At 35.8% G+C, this 19237-nt stretch overlaps 2 protein-coding genes across 2 annotated transcripts; one reads left to right on the top strand and one right to left on the bottom strand.

Annotated features, from left to right (window-relative positions):
• The first annotated feature begins 6166 nt into the window (after nt 1–6166).
• LOC113276536 (uncharacterized membrane protein YuiD-like) lies at nt 6167–8816 on the top strand. The gene is made up of 5 exons (XM_026526153.1): nt 6167–6730; nt 7328–7484; nt 8025–8075; nt 8188–8280; nt 8531–8816. Exons 1-5 carry the CDS (start codon nt 6534–6536, stop codon nt 8609–8611), a joined length of 579 nt encoding a protein of 192 aa, XP_026381938.1. The 5' UTR covers nt 6167–6533; the 3' UTR covers nt 8612–8816.
• A 93-nt stretch (nt 8817–8909) lies between these two features.
• On the bottom strand, nt 8910–11480 carry LOC113276535 (malate synthase, glyoxysomal-like). Its single transcript, XM_026526152.1, has 4 exons — nt 10806–11480; nt 10258–10583; nt 9846–10176; nt 8910–9751 (listed from the first exon to the last, which is right to left on the bottom strand). The coding sequence occupies exons 1-4, from the start codon at nt 11199–11201 to the stop codon at nt 9098–9100; spliced, it is 1707 nt and encodes a 568-aa protein (XP_026381937.1). The 5' UTR covers nt 11202–11480; the 3' UTR covers nt 8910–9097.
• Nucleotides 11481–19237: the final 7757 nt, after the last annotated feature.

Raw genomic sequence — 19237 nt, 5'->3', positions numbered from 1 at the left:
CATTAGGTAATACCCAATCAATTAGCCTGGGTGACCTCAATCTAGCCAGGTTTTGTATTTGCAGCAGTTTCTTCATTTTCTTTTTCTTTTTCTTTTTAGCCTCGCCACGGTGCAAGAAAGATGCTCTTTTCCCTCACCAGAGAATATGGATCTTTATGCCGTGTCGTGCTGAACTGGACATACAAAGACTATAAATAAAGATAATGCTGTAGGGCTTGAGATAATGTTGTAGGGCTTACAGCCCATAGGTGTGCTGCCCAAAACAGATGTCTTTTGGGTTTTCCCTTTTCCATGTATATAAAGTATATTGTATCCATGTAACCATATAACTCTCTTATCAATGAAATCCTTCTCTTTCTCTACCTCTTTCTTTTCCCCTATTATTCTACTAAAACACGTTATCAAGCACGAGCTCTAAACCCGAAACAATGGATTTTTTTTTGGTGCTATCAAATCCGTGAAGGATTGTTTTAGATCCGTATGTATTTTTGTTTTATTTTATTTTCTCAATCAAATCAAATACACTACGTTGGAATTATTGTAATCGTTGGAATCAACATTGAAATCATCATCGTCAAGCTAAGTTGGATCTATATTTTCTTTTTCCTGATTTTGATATATCCAATGTATACTTGTGATTTGATTTGATTTGATTTATTGTACATATTATAATAATATTATTTATTGTTGTATATTAATATTATTGCTGTGATTGATCATGTCTAGGTGGGAAATCATTTTGAGAGAAAACGAAAACGGAAAAGCGTATGTTCATAATCAGAAAAGAAAGAGTTTGTTGTCCGCTGGAAAAGAAAAGAAGAAAAACCGGTCCGATCCAACTCAACCAGGTCCAGTCCGGTTCAAACCAATCCGATCCGACCCGTCCCACTCATACCAACCCGGTCTTGTTCCGGTCCGACCCAGCTGTCCTGTTCCGCTCCGACCCAGTTTAGGGCGTGCGCGACCAAGACCGTCCCGGTTATGTATGTGTAAAGCGGGAACCGAAGGTTATGGTTAAGGTATGTAACCAAAATTTAATACTCGTTGGGCTTATTTATTTTTATTTTATTTTAGAACATGCCTAGTTCTACTTTTTATCTTTGTGTTTAGATAAGTCCGTATCATATAAACGGTCAACTTAAATTATGATTGTTGATCTCGATCATTAAGAATTTTGATCTTAATGTTATTTTGTTCTCTTGAAATGATATTGGCTATGGTTGAATGATGTTTATCTTTCGTTCAATTTGGTTGTACCACCTCGATTCAAATATATTTATTTGGGGTTTTAAAAGTACTTGAACACCATTATTGTGTATTTGATATTTTCTTCCCAAATTTGAATGTTCCATGGGATGTAATCCGCTTGCTCGACTATTAAAGAGTCGGTAGTTTCAAAATATACGTTCAAATAAAATCACATGTATTCCAATTTTTTTGGAAGAACTCATAAAAGATTATGAGTCAGAAAATTTCCATTTACTTACTTCATCCATGATACTAACGACCAATACATGTTGAATACAAAGAACCAGTACATGTTGAAGTATGACAACAAGAGAACTATCTTTAGTTATATATTCAACCTAAAGTAAGTGGTTGACATGTGTAGTGATATTCTCTTGGCTTATTGAGGAAATTTCTCAAATTAAGCTAAATGTAGCAAAATTGAAAATGGAAAGAACCCCAAAGTAATGAGGGTTAGACGTAGCGACTCATATAAAGCATGTGAAAAGGAACACATATATCATGAGACAAAAATATTTATTTTTTTTCCCAGCAGTAATGATACCAAAGTATAGGTATCAATTGAACATGGGATCATCTAAGATGTAATTCTAGCTCCCATCATAATAAAAGAGTTGGAAATGCACCTGGTCATAGGTGTTGGTATATACAATGTAATGTGTATGTGTATCATAGTAACAACCAATTTTCACATCAACTTTAATGGCAACAAGAACTTTTCTTGGCCATTTACCTATATTATCGAGCGCAACACTGTTCATGTATTTTTTCAAGATAGAACAAAGACGTCGTAAAATCTCTAAATGTACCAAGAGATAATCACACCTTGTTAAATTTCCAAGTAACCCGTGCAAATGGATATCAATGTGGAACATCAAAATGATGAGAATGTAACTGATTGAATCTTTTATAGTCTCTAATATATTTGGAAGGAAATATATTTTAGAGAAACTAATGAGTCAATCTAGTGCGATGTAATTCACTATAATATTTGGATTATTGAATCGATATTGACTCCGACGATGAAATGTTGGAAACTGACTCATACAGGCTTTGGGCATAACCATAAAGAAACATTGGTTGTGACATGATTATTGTTTTGAAAGAAATCATACAAATATCACTTTGTTTGAGTGAACGAAAATGGGAAAAAGATTGACAGAATGCAAAGTGACGGCATATCTCTCAATAAGTATTTCTAAATTACTAGATGCACAACCCCCTTTCCCATTATGCTTTTAGGTAAGAAAGCATATCACTCATTTTTACAAAGTCTTCAGTAAAACAGGATCGAGACCATCCTAAAATGTAAATGGTAAAATTTCCATATTACAAAGAAAACAAGGTGAAATTTAGAAAAATATTCATGCAGAATGCGGACCATTAAAGTGAATGATGGATCTGGTGAATGTTTTGACATTTTGGACTAGTTATAGTTCCCGAGAAATTTGCGTTTGAAAACTACTAGTACATATTACACAATGCAAAGTGCAAAGGCTAACCACCCTTGTTAATGCTAGAGAATTTACATCAAAAGGACTTGATGAATATTGCATGTTTAATAGGATCAATATAGAGCATCTTATACCCAATGGTTTCGCAGAGGCTACCATCAAAGGTTACAGATGGTGTCTAAGGAATAGGTTATGCGTACCAACCTACCTTTTATTGCTTTGGGGATACGCAATATTACGGGCATCTTTACTTAATTCGTTTTAGAACCCAATATTAGTCAACCTTTTCTGCGTACCAGTTGGTAACTGAATTTAAGTCTGACATTTGTGTTCTTACGCATTTTTGGTTGCACTATATATGTGCAATACGATTCCACATCTTACTATGATGGGTCACGAAAATGATTAAGTATTTTTGTTGGATATTTAATCTCAACAGTTATCCACATTTTAAAACCTTTGGCAGGAGATCTCTTACTGCTAGATTTACAGGTTATCACTTTAATGAGACAGTCTTTCCGTCGTTAGGGGGAGATAAGAAAAAGTATTTTTCTAAGGGAATGACATGAATTGTCGTGATGTGTTCCCACTGTGTCTCATATTGATTCTTGTACTCCACAAATGTAAATGTGAAGTGACAAAGAATAATCAATTTTCAGAATGTACACTGATGTCACTAAAGTGACAAGATCACACATACCAGCTGCAAATATTCCTGCAAGGTTAGAAATCCTCAGTATGGGGTACACCATAGAGTAAGATGTTGCAACTACACTTGGTGTAAGTGTAGTTGAGGCCGTGGCTCCATAAAGGAAGATGGAGAGACCACCGGGTTCGATTAATGCTCACCAAGAAAGGAAGTAGATGAGTAAGGCACAACCTAATTTGTATCATTAATGAAATCATCTCATTTGATTGTCTATGACTATGTCCATGAATCAATACTGGAGGACGCTCCGAAGTTTTAAATGATTCTAGAGAACAATGAAATCCTGACGGGTTATGAGAATGCACATGAGTCAATGGAAGGATCATGCGTGCACAATGATGATATAATACATAAATAGTTGCTCCAGAAGTAAATCACAATGATATCGTACCATGCTTTATTTTGATTAATTTCAAATAAATAGCATATATGATATATGGCCTACACAATCCAGGTAGAACTTAGTTCTTTGGCAAATATACGGGTATTTGGTGTGGTAATGCTAACCAACCAAGTGTAAAGCCTATTGGACATACATAATTAATTTGTCACAAAGCATAATGAGAATAAAGTAGTCTTAAAGTACAAAGACTCGCCTTGTGGCGCGAGGTTTCTCACAAAGCCCTAGAATTGTTCTCTTGTGATGAACGTTATAGAGTTCCGCTACTTAGTTAGCTTGGTAATTTCAAAAGGATTTGAAATGCAGCATATGTATGTGGTTGTTACGTATCTCTGAAAGAATCAAGAGATAGAAGATATTTACAAAAGTACTTGATATACTTTTGTTGTCCAAATCAAGTATCTCTAAATCACAGAGTGCGTTTACAATTAGATAGAACGTTCACTTATAGATTGAAGCAATCAGACGGATGTGGTATACCCGTCTAAGTGGCTATTTGATTTGGAGGGGATAGACAAGTAAGTTATTTTTCCTTGCGTATTCATAAGAAAGTTCCTGATTTGGAATTGTAGCTATTTATGTTGATGGTACATACACGATGGGTACTCTTGATGTAATAAGAGACCTTAAAAGCTATTTAAAATCCGAATTTGAGATGAAAAATCTAGGGAAAGCTCGACGATACTGAGCTTGTGGATATTATTCCACCAGTTTGCATATGTCTAAAGTTGTCAGGCAATTTAACAAAGACATGCATCCTGATAGCACTCCCATGATTAGTCGAGGTTCAAATGTAAGTAAGTGACCATTTCGTCAAAGGAAGATGACGAATGTGTTGGGAGATGAAATTCCCATATCTAAGTACAATAGACGCATTGTTGTACTTAGTATGTACTCGATTAAATTTTACATCCTCAGTGAACTTGTTAGCTAGATATAGCTCGCGCCAACGCAACGTCATTGGAATGGTATAGTGAATGTAATCATGTACTTAAAAGTAACCATTGACATAAATTTGTTTATCCCTACAAAGACATTAAAAGGAATGCTAATGAAAGTGCAATCCAAAAGTTTTGATTATGAAGGAACAATAATCTCTTCTCCAACGAAAGTAATCAGAGGGAGATATGGTAGATTATTTTAGTTATTACCGATATTCAGTTTCGAAAAGTACATGACTAAAGGAACTGTGTGGAACAACTCTGAAAGTAATCAGGGGGAGATGCCGACATCAGGGGAGGATCCAAGGATATGATGTCGACATATTTTCTTAAATTGAAGTTGTGTTGTACTCTTTTTCCCTTCGATCGAGAATAGTTTTTCCCAAAGGGTTTTGACTCGACAAGGTTTTTAGCGAGACAACACTAAAAACATCAAGTATGTTGAACGTTGAAGACATAAAGATCGTGTTGATATTACTGAAAATATTGAATCAAAGAAATGAAATGAGATAGTCGTTAAGCAACGTAACTTCCAGAATCAACAACAAGGTCTTATAAACATTCAAGTCACCAAAGTATGTGTGATAAACTCCTTTTGACTATTAGACTAATGAAAATTTCTGACATCAGGGGGAGCATAATGGTGTGTTGAACTCTTTTCCTCACCGAGGTTACTTTTTCCCACAGGGTTTTGTTGCTCGACAAGGTTTTTAATGAGACAACAACAATACCGGGAATGTAATTTCCCAGCTAAGGCTATTGTCTTTCCCAGAGGATTTTCTTCTTAGAGTTGTGAAGCAACTAGTCAACTTCAACGGAGCAAAGTGATCATCTTTAACAGATCACCTTTACTTGCATCTGTCACGTTGTACTCTTTCCCTTCGTCAAGGTTTTGTCCCACTGGGTTCCTTGTCAAGGTTTTAATGAGGCAACGTATATGCGTCTAATTGTTCTAAGTTTGATTAATATTGTACTCTTTTTTTAGTTCAGGTTTTGTCCTATGGGTTTTCCTGATGAAGTTTAACGAGGCAATAACTTAGATCATCGATCTTTGAAGATCGTATTGCATGTGATGAACTACATGTAAAGTAAGATAACATGTGAAGTACTACATGTGAAGAGTTGTGCCAAGGTTTTATCCCACTGGGTTTTTCCTTGTCAAAGTTTTAGTAAGGCAATTGATTTCGGCACAAGTCATCAAGGAGAGGAAAACATTTGAAGAACTATATTCGAAGCACTTTATATGAAGCACTGCATACGGAGTTCTATTGGACCGAGGGGGGAGTGTTGTAGTGCTTACAGCCCATAGGTGTGCGGCCCAAAACAGATTGGATTTCCCCTTTTCCATATATATAAAGTATATTGTACCCATCTAACCATAGAACTCTCTTATCAACGAAATCCTTCTCTTTCTCTGCCTCTTCCTTTTTCCCCCATTATTCTATTAAAACAGATAAATTATTACGAGGGAGTCGACGAAATAAGTATATTAAGCGTATTCTAAGATGAAACAAACGGATATTCAGTTTTAGGAAATGTGGAGAGTTCCCCCCCACAACGCAAACAAACAGACCCAATGCTGCCGAAGCTGTTCCTTGACAACCTCCACAATCATTTTTGCTGCCCTAACATTCACAATTACATGAAAACTTTTCCCACCGAATTCGTCGTTTCTCGTTAGAGAATCAGTCTGTCTCTCAATCTTGTTCAATCTGAAAAAAAGAAAAGAAAAAAGATTTTCTTTTTCTTTTCGAGATTTCAAGAAAAGAGAAAATACAGAGATGGCTGATACTGAATTAGTAGTATCTTCAATATCATCATCAGCAGCATCTACGATCCATGATACATTTTCAACCTCTTCTTCTTCAGCTTCATCATCGTCATCATCTTCTTCGTCGTCAGTTTTCACCAATTACCCTCTTATTTCAGCTTTAATCGCTTTTGCTCTTGCCCAATCTATTAAGGTCTTCACTACCTGGTAATCTTTCTCTTTTCTTAAGATGAGCTTCGATTTGTTAAAAAAATGTCTTTCATTGTTTTTATGATTATTTAGGGGAATAAATATTGTGGGGTACTTGTGAATTTTGCTAATTAAGAAATTCTTAATTTTTGTTGTAGCTAGATTTGAATTTGAGTTTATTTGTTCCTTGTTTGGACTATTGCTGACAAATTAAGGGTTGAGTTTGTGCACGTGAGCCGCATTTTGACTTGTTTAAGATATCAATTACCAGCAATAGTTGAAAAGATGGGTACAAGGTACATGCAGGTTTTATCAAGATCAACAATGACATCAACAAGACGTCTCTCACTAGCTTTCTTAATGGAAGAATGGGAGTTTATATAACTGATGGTGATAGGGAGATTGAAATTTTATGCGCGCATGATGTAGCTGTCTTTGTTTTAAAATTGTGACGCAAATATTATTTAGCCATTCCCTTTAGTATTTGCCAATTTATGGATGATTTGTCTAAGTTGCTAAGTGTTATTGTTTTATTTATTTATACTTTTCAAGGAAATATAGTTTATGGTCGTCCAGTTTCTCCTAAGAGTTATGAACTTTTTGATAGATCTGCAGGTATAAAGAAAGACGTTGGGATTATAAGCAACTTGTTGGGTCTGGTGGGATGCCGTCGTCGCATTCTGCTACAGTTGCTGCACTTGCTATGGCTATTGGATTTCATGAAGGCTTTGGAGGATCGTTGTTTGCCACTGCAATGATCTTAGCAGCTGTTGTAAGATTTTTCACTCAAATCTTATATATGACTTGCAATTATGAAGTTATATGTGTATCCGTCACGTGATCGTCTGGTTCTTTGAACTTATCTTTCTGGTGCTTGTGTGCGTTGTTGACACCTTGGGGTTCCTCGTGTTTTCCTACTGCTTGGTGTGTATAGACAGTTCCTATAGGATATTAAGTAGTGTAATGTTGTTCAGTACTCTTGTTATCTATATTTTCACAAGTCACGGCAGTGAAATTTTGATTTTGTTCATCTTTATTCCGTTATGAAGTTCGTGGAAATGCTTCAATTAAGTAACATTTTGTACTGAATTATCCAAGTAAAGGATAACACTGAGTATCCATTCTATTTCTTACGTTATAGCGTGACCACTCAAACAGCAAGATACAACACTGAGTGTCCATTCTATTTCTTATGTTATAGCGTGACCACTCAAACACTGAAATATGGTAAAAGATTTTCTCTATGAAATGGATCTTTAATGCAGTGTTTAGTCCACTTTCGAGATTTCTTATGTAAAACATTCCTTGGCAGGTGATGTATGATGCATCTGGTGTTCGATTACATGCTGGACGTCAAGCTGAGGTTTGATCTCCCTCTCTCCCCCTCTCTCACTCCCTCACCCCATCTCTGATGATTTTTTTTCTTGATCTGTTTAAATGCTAGAAAATCAGTTCGTATATCATGTTTTTTGCAGGTATTGAATCAAATTGTATTTGAACTTCCGGAAGAACATCCTCTGGCCGATACCAGACCACTACGTGAACTTCTTGGCCACACTCCTCCTCAGGTTTGACTAGACATCAAATGAATTGCTCCTGCTTAGTTTTATATCACATATTTAGCCGTATTTGAGATCTTGCGTAATATATTTCACTCCATAAAATATCAAGTACAAACATCTGTAAATTTATTATCAGTGAACGAATTTAGCATAATTGATGTTTCCACTTGTCTAAACTTGCCATCTTATGACAGGTAATGAACGAATTTAGCATAATTGATGTTTCCACTTGTCTAAACTTGCCATCTTATGACAGGTAATCGCAGGTGGGCTGCTAGGATTTGCTACAGCATTTTTTGGCCACTTGATTACCCAAACTGTCGGTAGTCAAACTTGATTCGTGCAAATCTCATCTGGTAGCGTCTTCAAGCCTTGACCACCAATTGTCTTTCAAGTAAAGGAATGAAATCATAAATCTTATACATGACTTGGTTATTTCATCTACAATATAAACTCATAATCTGTAATTTTGTCAATAATTACGGTGTACTCTGCATGAAATTCTCCTAGCTCAGTATGTGCGAACTTTCTATGGTCTAAAACTCATCGGTTATGTTAGCCTCCAGTTTCTGAGAAATTGATATGTGGATAGTTGTCTAGTTAGGGTTCCTACAACAATCACTGAAGAGTAGACATGGAAAGAAAACAAAAGACAAATACATTAACTTCCCCCTGTGATAACCGTATAACAATGAGAAGAGGTGATTATTACTTATTCAAAGTGGTGAAAATGAGTCGAGATAGACCCATATGGATGAAACAACAAAAGATGAAACCTGGTTAACATAATAACTTCTGGTAGCCTTCTAGATGGTGAACTTGCTTAGAGCTTAGAGGAAACCTTGGGGTAATGTTGAACGATTTGGTTATAAGCATCTAGAGTCAGAAAATCATCAAGGATTGCTGCAGTGCACTGTCGAGTGAATATCTTGCTAGCTTCCCTGTACATTCCACGCTTGAACCTTTGTGCACCGACCTCTTTCTCGATCCTTGCCATCTCTTCTTCTACTACCCTACCGAAGAGCTCTCTAGTCACGTGAACTCCAAGCCCATCGCCGTTCAAACTTACCCCGTACTTCAGCCACTGCCAGTTTTGAACTCTGCTGATCTCTGCAGTGGCAGCATCCTCCATCAGGTTGTAAAGAGGAACTGACCCTGTTCCAGTAAGCCATGCAGCCACATACTGGATTCCAACTCTGGTGTTTAGGCGAAGGCCATCCATTGTCCTGACACCTCTAGGCTTCTGTATGAGGTCTTCCTCAGTTACAACTGCATCTTCTCTCCTCATGCTTTGGATCTGGTTAGGTATGCTTCCCATGTTGTTTTGAAAGACATCCATAATTGCAGAGATAAGTCCAGGGTGGGCAGCCCAAGTTCCATCATGACCTGCTCTTACCTCACGGAGCTTGTCTTTCCTCACCAGCTCTAATGCTGCTTCATTTGCTTCTGGATCATCTCTAATTGGTATTTGAGCTGCCTGTGTTGGATCACAATAGAATTTACATATCAGATGTGCTTTTAAGCATATCTCTAATTACTACGCAGGGTACAAAGAGGAGTTTCAGACTTACCATGCCGCCCATGGCATGAACACCACGCCTATGACATGTCCGGATGAGAAGGTCAGAGTAACTTCTCATAAAGTGCTGAGCCATGCCAACCTGAACTCTATCAGGAAGTAAACGATCTGAGTGACCCTGGAAGGTCTTCACATAACTGAAAATATAATCCCATCTACCACAATTCAACCCAACTGAGTGATCACGCAATTCATAGAGGATTTCATCCATTTGAAAGGCAGCGGGAAGAGTCTCAATCAGTACAGTAGCTCTGATGCTTCCTCTCTCAATTCCTGCCATCTTTTCCGCCTTCTCAAATACACAGTTCCATATCTTTGCTTCCCTGCCAATCACATAAGTAGACCTTTTACATTAGTTAAGTGTCAAAATTGCAAGTCTTGTAGGAGACGGGTAGGTATTTTACCTTGAGTGCTCCATTTTAGGGAGATAAAAGAAAGGACCGAAACCAGCGCCTTGGTTCTGGCGGAAAGCTCTGTAGTTATGGTAAAAGTAGAGACCGAAGTCGACAAGGCAACCAGTCGCAGGCTCACCATCTATGTGAATGTGAGCCTCAGGAAGGTGCCATCCTCGTGGACGAACAAAGAGTTTGGCAGTTTGGTCATTGAGCTTGTATACTCTGTTTCTAGCTTGGTCATGGTAACTTATGGATCCTTCTACTGCATCTTTCAAGTTCACTTGACCTTTCATTAGGTTTTCCCAAGTTGGCGATAATGCATCTTCGAAATCAGCCTATGGTCATAAATTAACCAGACAAGAAAATTAAAAACTTTGTTCCTTTATAATATTTCACAGAACCCCGATTAAACTTAAATAAATCAAGTTTCTGACTCAGATTGCAAATGTATTCAACCGTCGACATACGAATCTGAGTCAGATTCGAAAAATTTAAAAGTAAGGCCACACAAGAAAAAGAAAAACAATCAAACGAAATCTCTTGTTTTTTTGCCTTACCATGAAAACTTTGGCCCCAGAGTTGAGTGCATTGATAACCATCTTACGCTCAGTCGGCCCAGTAATCTCAACTTTCCGATCTGCAACAGCTGGTGGAACAGAAGCACAAACCCACTCCCCTTCCCTAATATACCTCGTAGCAGGATCAAACCCCGGCAGCGCACCAGCATTATACCGTCTCTGAGCTTCTTTCCTGCACTCCAAAGCATACTTAATTCGATTGCGAAACTTTCTTTGCAGATCAGCAACAAACATTAGTGCATCCTTAGTTAATATCTTTGCATATTCCTCAGTGTAGCGTCCCCTAATATCTATTCCCTCAGGCACATCATAACCCATCATCATCACCTTTCTCGAAGGTGCATAAGAACCATTGGAGCTCAAACTTCCCATCATTTTTGATAAAGTTTCTTCTACTGGATTTTTTATTAGTAATGGATTTGTTTTCGTTGCTCTCTTCTCTTTATTAAGTAGTGAGGTTTATGGATAAATATTGAATCAAGTCTGGCAGCAGCACCGTTATGGACTAAATGTCTTGATAAATATGTGGATTTATTTGCGTCAGTGCTGTTGATCAGATCATCACATTGGGAAATGTTAAGATGAAGCTTGGGTTTTGAAAGAAGTGCCAAAACAGATTTGATGTTGATCACAATGAGATGAGAAGAAGTTTGTTTTTTTAAGTACGTGTAAAGGTTGAGACGTGGTAATGTTTCACCGTCTTATGTAACCCCTTATCTTGTCAGTACTTGTAGTGAGGGTGACAGTGTTTCCGACCCCGCTACACACTCCACCACTACCCCCACCATTACCCCCATGACGAGTCCAAATCTAAACCCCAGATCCGGTAGTTTTGAACCCTCTAACGTCTGCGGTGGGTTCTGGGCTGAATGCGAACCACGAGTGAGAGTTTTTTTTTGCTAAGTCTAATAGTTTATCAAAGTAAATATCAAAAAAAAAAAGCGTAATTATAAGAATTATAAGAAGGGTTCAAGGCCCCCCACTTCCATAAATCAAAGGAGTTAAAAAATAACTGTAAAGATAACTCAAAAAGCTCCAAAAAAAACTAACACAAAACAGATAAAATCAAGAGAAAATTCAAGGATATTAATAATGTCTATATCCTAATCCTCTCAAGCGTCCCTTATTTCCAATTCTAAAGTTTCTTCTCTTAAAATGTAAACCAAAAAGAATTTCTAATAAAAGCTCCGAGTCTCCATAATCTTCATGCTCTTCATAAATGTAATCGTACTCATCTTCATCCAATGCGTAATTACCGGTGAGACTCGGAGAACCATCGGTGAGAGCGAGACATGACAAGGAGAAAATTTTGGGTAGAACATGTAGGGGTATAAAGCATTTTCATTATGTTTCTGAGTACTTAACAATCAATCCGCTGGGACTATGCGTGGCCTTTTTTTTGAGAGAGAGAAAAGGAGAAATGTTTTACTAAAAAGAAAAAGCTGAAAAACCAGCCCATTACAGATAATTTAGAACAAATAGTTCTCAATGTCTAATATCTAGAATTGCCTTCCAGTTCATAAGAAAATCGCTAAAAGTTATGCACTGGAACCATGAGTGTAATGAACCCCATTGGAAGAGAAGTTTTTTGATCTCAATTATGATCATGTCTTTATTCATGCCTCTCTTCTTCGCCATAACTCTTCGATTTCTTTCTCCCCACAAGGCCCAACAGATTGCAAAAGGCAGTATGTACCACACTTTTTTTTGCTAAATTCTACAGTGGATAGAATGCCATTCTTTAAACTGATTTTGAATGTTATCCTTGTGCGACCAATCTTTCTCCATAGGAATGGTGAAATAATCCCATATTCCTATAGTAAACAGACAATGCAACAAAATGTGTTTGATGTTCTCTTGGTTTGAGCCGCAGAATGAACAAAGAGTATCTGTAATTTGACATCCTCTTTTTAATAAATTATCCACCATAGGAATAGTATTGTTAACTGCTAACCAAGCCAATAATTGTGCCTTGGGAGGGACCTTCTTCACCCATACATAACCAAAATCATCAGAAGCTGTCTGTTGTTGGCTCTGCATTATCCAGCTGTAACCTTCTTTTACAGTATAGCTGGAGGAAAGCATATAACTGATGGAGTCTCCAGAATCATCCTCAAGAGTAGGAGGGGATCCTAATAAGGATATCAAGTTTGATAATTCAGCAGTTACCTTTGCAGAAGGGGATACAAAAGTTGAATTCTCCATAGGCCTCCATGAATTAGTTCAGCTACCTTTGCATCTTTGAGTGATACTGCTTTGACAGCTTTTTTGTGAGATTCACAATATGGAATCTTACTGTTCTAGGGATCTCTCCAAAATTTAATATCTTTTCCTGACCCAATTTGCACTATAGAGTTTCAATGAACAATTCCTTTCTCATTTTCAATTCCTTTCCAGAAACCTCTGCCATAAGTAGAATTATAAGCTTTCGGGAAGATGCCCTCTTTTTCAGAATCGGTTTTGTGTTGGATTATTTTCCTCCAAAGTGCTTCCTTTTCCTGGGTATATCTCCAGCTCCATTTGGACTATGCATGACCTATCACACAACTCAAAGTAGGACAACTATACATGTTTTGAATTTGATTTTTAGTTTCGTTATTCCGATGTATATAATTCAGGTTCATTTAGTAAGTCACGAACAATTTAGTATTGTAAGGATATACATATTATTAATGCTTACTAGTGTCTTGCCCGTGCGTTGCACGGGATTATGTTAACTAAATTAGTATTATTTGTGCTGCAAATGTAGAAACGATCTCTCCTATTTCGTTGCGGATTCACACAAATTGAGGTCGCCAAACCAATTTTTCAGGGCATCAAAGCAAGATTTTTCAATTCTGTGTCACCAAGCTCCATGTTTAGGTTGCTATGATGTCTTCACTACGACATTTAATCACGTCCCAGGAGTGTGTCCTGCAAGGGTTGTGTTATGAGCCAAATTAATAGGTTTGCCAAACAATGGTATTCTAAAAGCATAATTCAAACTCGTTAACGTCAATAAGACATTTATGGGATGAGACTATAAACTTTGCAATTCATTATCAAAAGAGAAACACAAAATTTTTATCTTTGCCTAGTTAAGCCATTAATCATGACCAAAATGATATACGACGCTTTTCAAGCGTATGCATGTGTTATACTTTGAGCTAATATTGCCATTGGAACTCAAACCCTTTTGACCTAAGACAGCAAGTACCATTTTCTTATGCAATATAATGACACTTAAGTTTGAATGATTCATAGGCATAATGGGGAAAAGAGAGTTTACAGTCAGCATATTCATAGAACGTAAGCAATCATCTACAGAAACAGTCATGAGCGGCCTTTTACCTTTGGGAAAGCCGCTGCTTCGAGTTACAAATAGAAGGTTTTTACATCCTCTATCATCTATTCCACCATATAACACACCCGCCAACCACTTTCTATCAGAGTCAGATATAGGGAAAAATGGAGCTTGACGCCAATAAGAATTTTTCTTTTGTTTGTATCAAATGTCTCCATAGACACTAAAGTACCCAGACAATAATAACATAATAATAAAAAGGCACTAACCGAGGTATCCCTGGAGCCAACATGGCGGGAAAATATCCTTATATAAAGTAAATGGATCCTATAGTTGTACTTGCAAGTTGGTAGAGAATGCAAAAACATAAGACACAACATTTTATCAGAATAGTTGTTTTAAGCATGAAGAGTGATCTAGAGAATCAGCCACTGAATCCTAAAGTTCCAATATTCCATGTTTAAAATACCTGCAACGGGTTTATCAAATACCTAGTCTTCAAATGTTGTTTAAAATACAAACTTTTTTTGAAAAACTACTCTACGGGTTAATATATAAAGTCCTGAGTTCAAAAAGCAATAAATTTCTTTAATCTGCATACGGAAGTGTTTAATATGATTACCTAAATCGTTAGTCTTTTGAGGTCTACATACATGATTCTCTCTTCCGACCTAAATGTTTCCTGCCCGTGCCTGCATATATATATATATATCCGTCATATATTCTTTTAGATATTCTATGTAAATTATAAGAGAAACATGAATTGAGTATATATATGGATATAACTGAACTTATAAAGTATGTTAAAAATATTGGCGCCGCACCTCTTTCCAATCTTTGAGAGTAAGTTTCAAAAGAACCTTGCAGGTCTCTCTATCACAAAAATGAAACGAATACAACAGTAACAGGAAGGGCCTTTCCGCTCTTCGTTTTATTTAAAGAAAAAAAAACTTATCTAGATCAGTGATTTTGGAATCATTTTTGCAGTGTTGATAAGAAACTGAAGAGCAAACATAGATAATTATGCAAGTCATGACATCACTGCAAAAATGATTTTGGAATGATGAACTATAGTGTCTGCAATTGATACGAAACCAAAGAGCAGACGTAGAAAAAAAAGAAACACCTGGCCTGGGTAAATTTATACTAAATTTCAAAGCTCCAGTGAAAAAAACACCTCATGAACTAATCATTTGAGACAACTATCAATGTCAAAATTAATTGTTTTCTCTTTAGTATAACCTCACTATTGAAAGAATTAAAACCAATAAAACATTATAATAATTACCTCATGAATCTCTGTATATTTTCATGATGGACATCTGAGTGCAGGACTTTACACAATAAAAAAATGTAATACACAAATAAAACAAAGTTCAATGGTACTATAATTTATGGCTTCGAACTATAGTTTTTGCTTTCTCCAATTGGTCTTTCCTAAAATATCTTTCTTAAAATGTTTGAAATGGAAAAATACCCAGACTCAAATTTGTCCATATATTAAGTGACAGCTTTAACGTTAGACCATTTTCAGAATCCAAATTCTTAAAAGAGACACCTTGGGAAGTGACCGTATGTCTTTAGACAGGGAAGATAACAAAAGAAGTACTACATGAAGTAAATAGATCCAGTCATGCCATAATGTCCAGTCGCACCAATCTAATCAAGTTGAGTTCCCAATCTTACATACGTCTGTGAAGTGAATGCACTAACACATTAGAGTTTATCCGTATTCCAATCATAGAAATAAGAGAGATACAGATGCATTGAAATAATAAATATATCCAGTTGGTGTGAATAGAGAATACGGAGAAATCAAATCCTATAGTTCTTTCCGAAACAACCTTGTGTACCAATTGCAATTTTAATTAGTTATGCAGGTCGTGACAATTGGGATTTGAACAAATTGAAAACTAATTAGAATTCTTATGAAGCAAGCATACTCAAACTCACTTCATCATCATAACTATTAACCCATCCCATGTGTGTCGGGCATTATCATCATCAGAACATCGAGGTCATAAAGAACAGAAGAAAGGGGATCTTTGTATTTCTTTTTATTCATATTGTAAGGACAATAATACCTAAACACCTTATGAAAAGATAAACACACATACAAAAATTACACTATAACCATGAATAATGATAATGGTCGTCTGCGTTACTAAGAAATTACATTGATATTACGTTGTTAATACAATTACCAAGATTAACCGTAAACAATTCTCTATTTGATCATATCTATTTTTACATAATAAGTTTATATATACCTTGATATTACTTGACATATAATATCGCTACAACAACGATGACAGTGCATGGTCGAGGGAATCCAGGGTATCTGCAAAACAATGAAAGTAGATTAGAGGGAACCCTAAATCGATATGACGTTTTTTTGTGCTGTAAAAACGAAGGAGAATAGGCAGAGAGAAATCGGCAGCATAATGGGAGACGATCTCGATCCTGATTGTTTACTTTTTCAGATTGAAAAGAGATGAGAATAGAAAAACGAAGAAAATAGAATTAGGGTATCGGATAGTTTTCAGTGTAGGTTTGATATCTGGAATTTTTGGATATTGTCCACCAACCTCGTTGTGTGCGGCAATGAACACGGAAATCTCAAAATCCTGAATTTTTATTGGTCCCGAGCCAGGAGCTCTAGAATTCAAGTTTTTGGACTAACTTTCAATGTGAGGCCAGCAATTTCCACTCAAATTATATATACAATTTGAAAGACTGGACTGAAGTCATTTCTTTCGCGGCCCAACCGGGAAATTTCGGCAGAAACTATCAAATAATCCTAGTATTAGAATAAGTGTGTCTATTTGGTCCTTTTGACTTGGTCCAATTTCTCTCAGATCCTTTTAAAAAATATATTTTTAGTTCGGTCCGAAAAATTACTATTTGATCCTAAGGTGAATATTATGTTAAAAATACACTTTTCTCTATATTTTTTCCCTCTCTTCATAAAAAAAAATTAATAAACTTAAAAAACAAATAGTATGTTGTAAACCATAAACCAAAAAATAATAAATTTTATATATTCAGAAATTTCTCGACGAGATCTATCCCACAAGTGTCATTTTTACTATATTCCGAAGCTTTTAGTTTTACGTTATCTTTTAGGTACAATACAAGTTTATTCTACAAAATGAAGTACTTGAATGCACTATCATACGAGTTCATTCTAAAAAATGAACTCCGGGGATGAAGTAACATACGAGTTCATTCTATAAAATGAACTACTATTACGAGTTCATTCTACCATATAAAATATGAACACCTATTACGAGTTCATTCCACAATATGATCAACCGCTTACGAGTTCATTTTACAACATGAACTACCATAACGAACATCTATTACGAGTTCACTCTACAATATGAACTATTATAATTAAATATAATTACGATTTCATTTTACAAAATGAACTAACATTCCTACAATATAAACTACCATTATGAGTTCATTCTACAATATGAACACCTACCAGAGGCGGAAGTACATACTGAGTTGGGTTGGTTTAAGCCATCCCAAAGTCCAGAAAACTCACCCTAAAACATAAGCTTAAGCCACCCCCACCAATCCAATTAGTTTTCAAGCAACCCCCACCTTTATTTTCCAGCTCCGCCACTGACACCTACCACGAGTTCATTCTACAATAATGAGCTACCATTACGAGTTCATCCTACAAAATGAACTGTTAGAACTATAATGAACTATCATACTCTAAAATAGTGTTCATTCTTGGATATGAACTACTATTATACCGAAAAAATTAAAGCTTTGAAACATAGCACAATGGGTACTCATTGTGCAGATGTCGTTCGAGACCTTTACCAATATATAAAATTTATTAACTTTCAACTTATATTTTGGGAGATACTTAATTTTAATGTTTTTTATTTGTTTATGTTAAGAAAAAAGATAAATTAGTAGAGAGAAACAAAGAAGGGAGAAAAAAATAAAGAAGAAGATGGTACAATTATATATCACGTGATGAAGAAATGAAAAAAATAAGAGAGAGAAAAGGATATTTTAGATACTTTAATATTTGTGAATAAGTAGGAACCAAACTAAACTCCCCTTTTATTGGTGGACCATACTAACTTGAGACCACTAAAATAGGACCAAACTGAAATTTCCCCAATTCTCCATAATATGTATAAAAAATACATGTTATAAGATTTGTTCTCACTTTTGAGCTTTATTCTGCTAAACTAAACAACACACCGCCAAACCGGATGTTCGTTGTTGATAACAATTCATATTATTTATACTTCATGCTTTATTTAATCTGGCTAAGTTGGGGCATACATGGATTACCAGGGCATATGAATTTTAGTCTCGTAGAAAGAAAAATGGTACGGGGTATCTAATCGGTTCGTGTAAAAAGACTAAGTTACCGTTACCTCGGAATACTAAAACCTAATATATTTCCATTCTAATATATTACTGTTACTTCCAATATATTTTTATTTTCTCAAGTATAAAATTTTTTCTTTCTCTTTTTCTCTCTCTCTAAAAGAAAAAAGAAAAATTCTAGCTTTTATCAACCTCTTGCTCAGATTTGGTCCTTTTGGGCTATATCTGAGCAAGATTTTTTTTTTTAAAATTTTAGTCATTAATTAATCAAATGAAACATGTTCTTTTTTATTGTTTTTTTTATATCTTTTGGCATATTTATTCGCCATTTGGGGCGATTTTTCTTCGTAATTTTGGGCAGTTGTCTCTTCGCTTTGTGGGAGATTTCTTCAAATCTTCATGGATGAATCGTGGCTTGCTATTCTCGATTCAAAAACATCAATTATTCAACATGATATTGCTTTGAATCTTTATCTAAGAGATCGATCTAGGGAATCCGAGTTCGTTTGATTATACAAAATTACGCGCAATGTACTCATTTCTTTTAGGAGCATCTCTCATCAAAGAAGACAAAAATCAGATTGAATGGTCGGAATTGATTCCGGATAACACCATCATTCTTCCCTACTACATAGACAAAAATTGGGTATCTTTACGGTTTATGGTTCTTTCTATTTGCGATATACTTGTAATTAGTATCTTTAATTGTATTAGGGGTATAATTATCCTGTAATTTGATGTTTTTGTTATTCTTCTAAGCGAT

The sequence above is a fragment of the Papaver somniferum genome, chromosome 4, assembly GCF_003573695.1.
Source record: "Papaver somniferum cultivar HN1 chromosome 4, ASM357369v1, whole genome shotgun sequence".
NCBI lineage: Eukaryota > Viridiplantae > Streptophyta > Magnoliopsida > Ranunculales > Papaveraceae > Papaver > Papaver somniferum.
Note: the sequence above shows the minus strand (reverse complement) of the source record. Positions and strands in the feature narration are given on the sequence as shown.

Coding starts and splice junctions, on each gene's coding strand:
- LOC113276536 (XM_026526153.1), top strand. CDS start 6,534: ATGGCTGATACTGAATTAGTAGTATCTTCAATATCATCATCAGCAGCA. Junction 8,076..8,187: donor ATGCTGGACGTCAAGCTGAG/GTTTGATCTCCC, acceptor TGTTTTTTGCAG/GTATTGAATCAAATTGTATT. Junction 8,281..8,530: donor TTGGCCACACTCCTCCTCAG/GTTTGACTAGAC, acceptor ATCTTATGACAG/GTAATCGCAGGTGGGCTGCT.
- LOC113276535 (XM_026526152.1), bottom strand. CDS start 11,201: ATGATGGGAAGTTTGAGCTCCAATGGTTCTTATGCACCTTCGAGAAAG. Junction 10,584..10,805: donor CTGGGGCCAAAGTTTTCATG/GTAAGGCAAAAA, acceptor TTATGACCATAG/GCTGATTTCGAAGATGCATT. Junction 9,752..9,845: donor TTCATGCCATGGGCGGCATG/GTAAGTCTGAAA, acceptor GATCCAACACAG/GCAGCTCAAATACCAATTAG.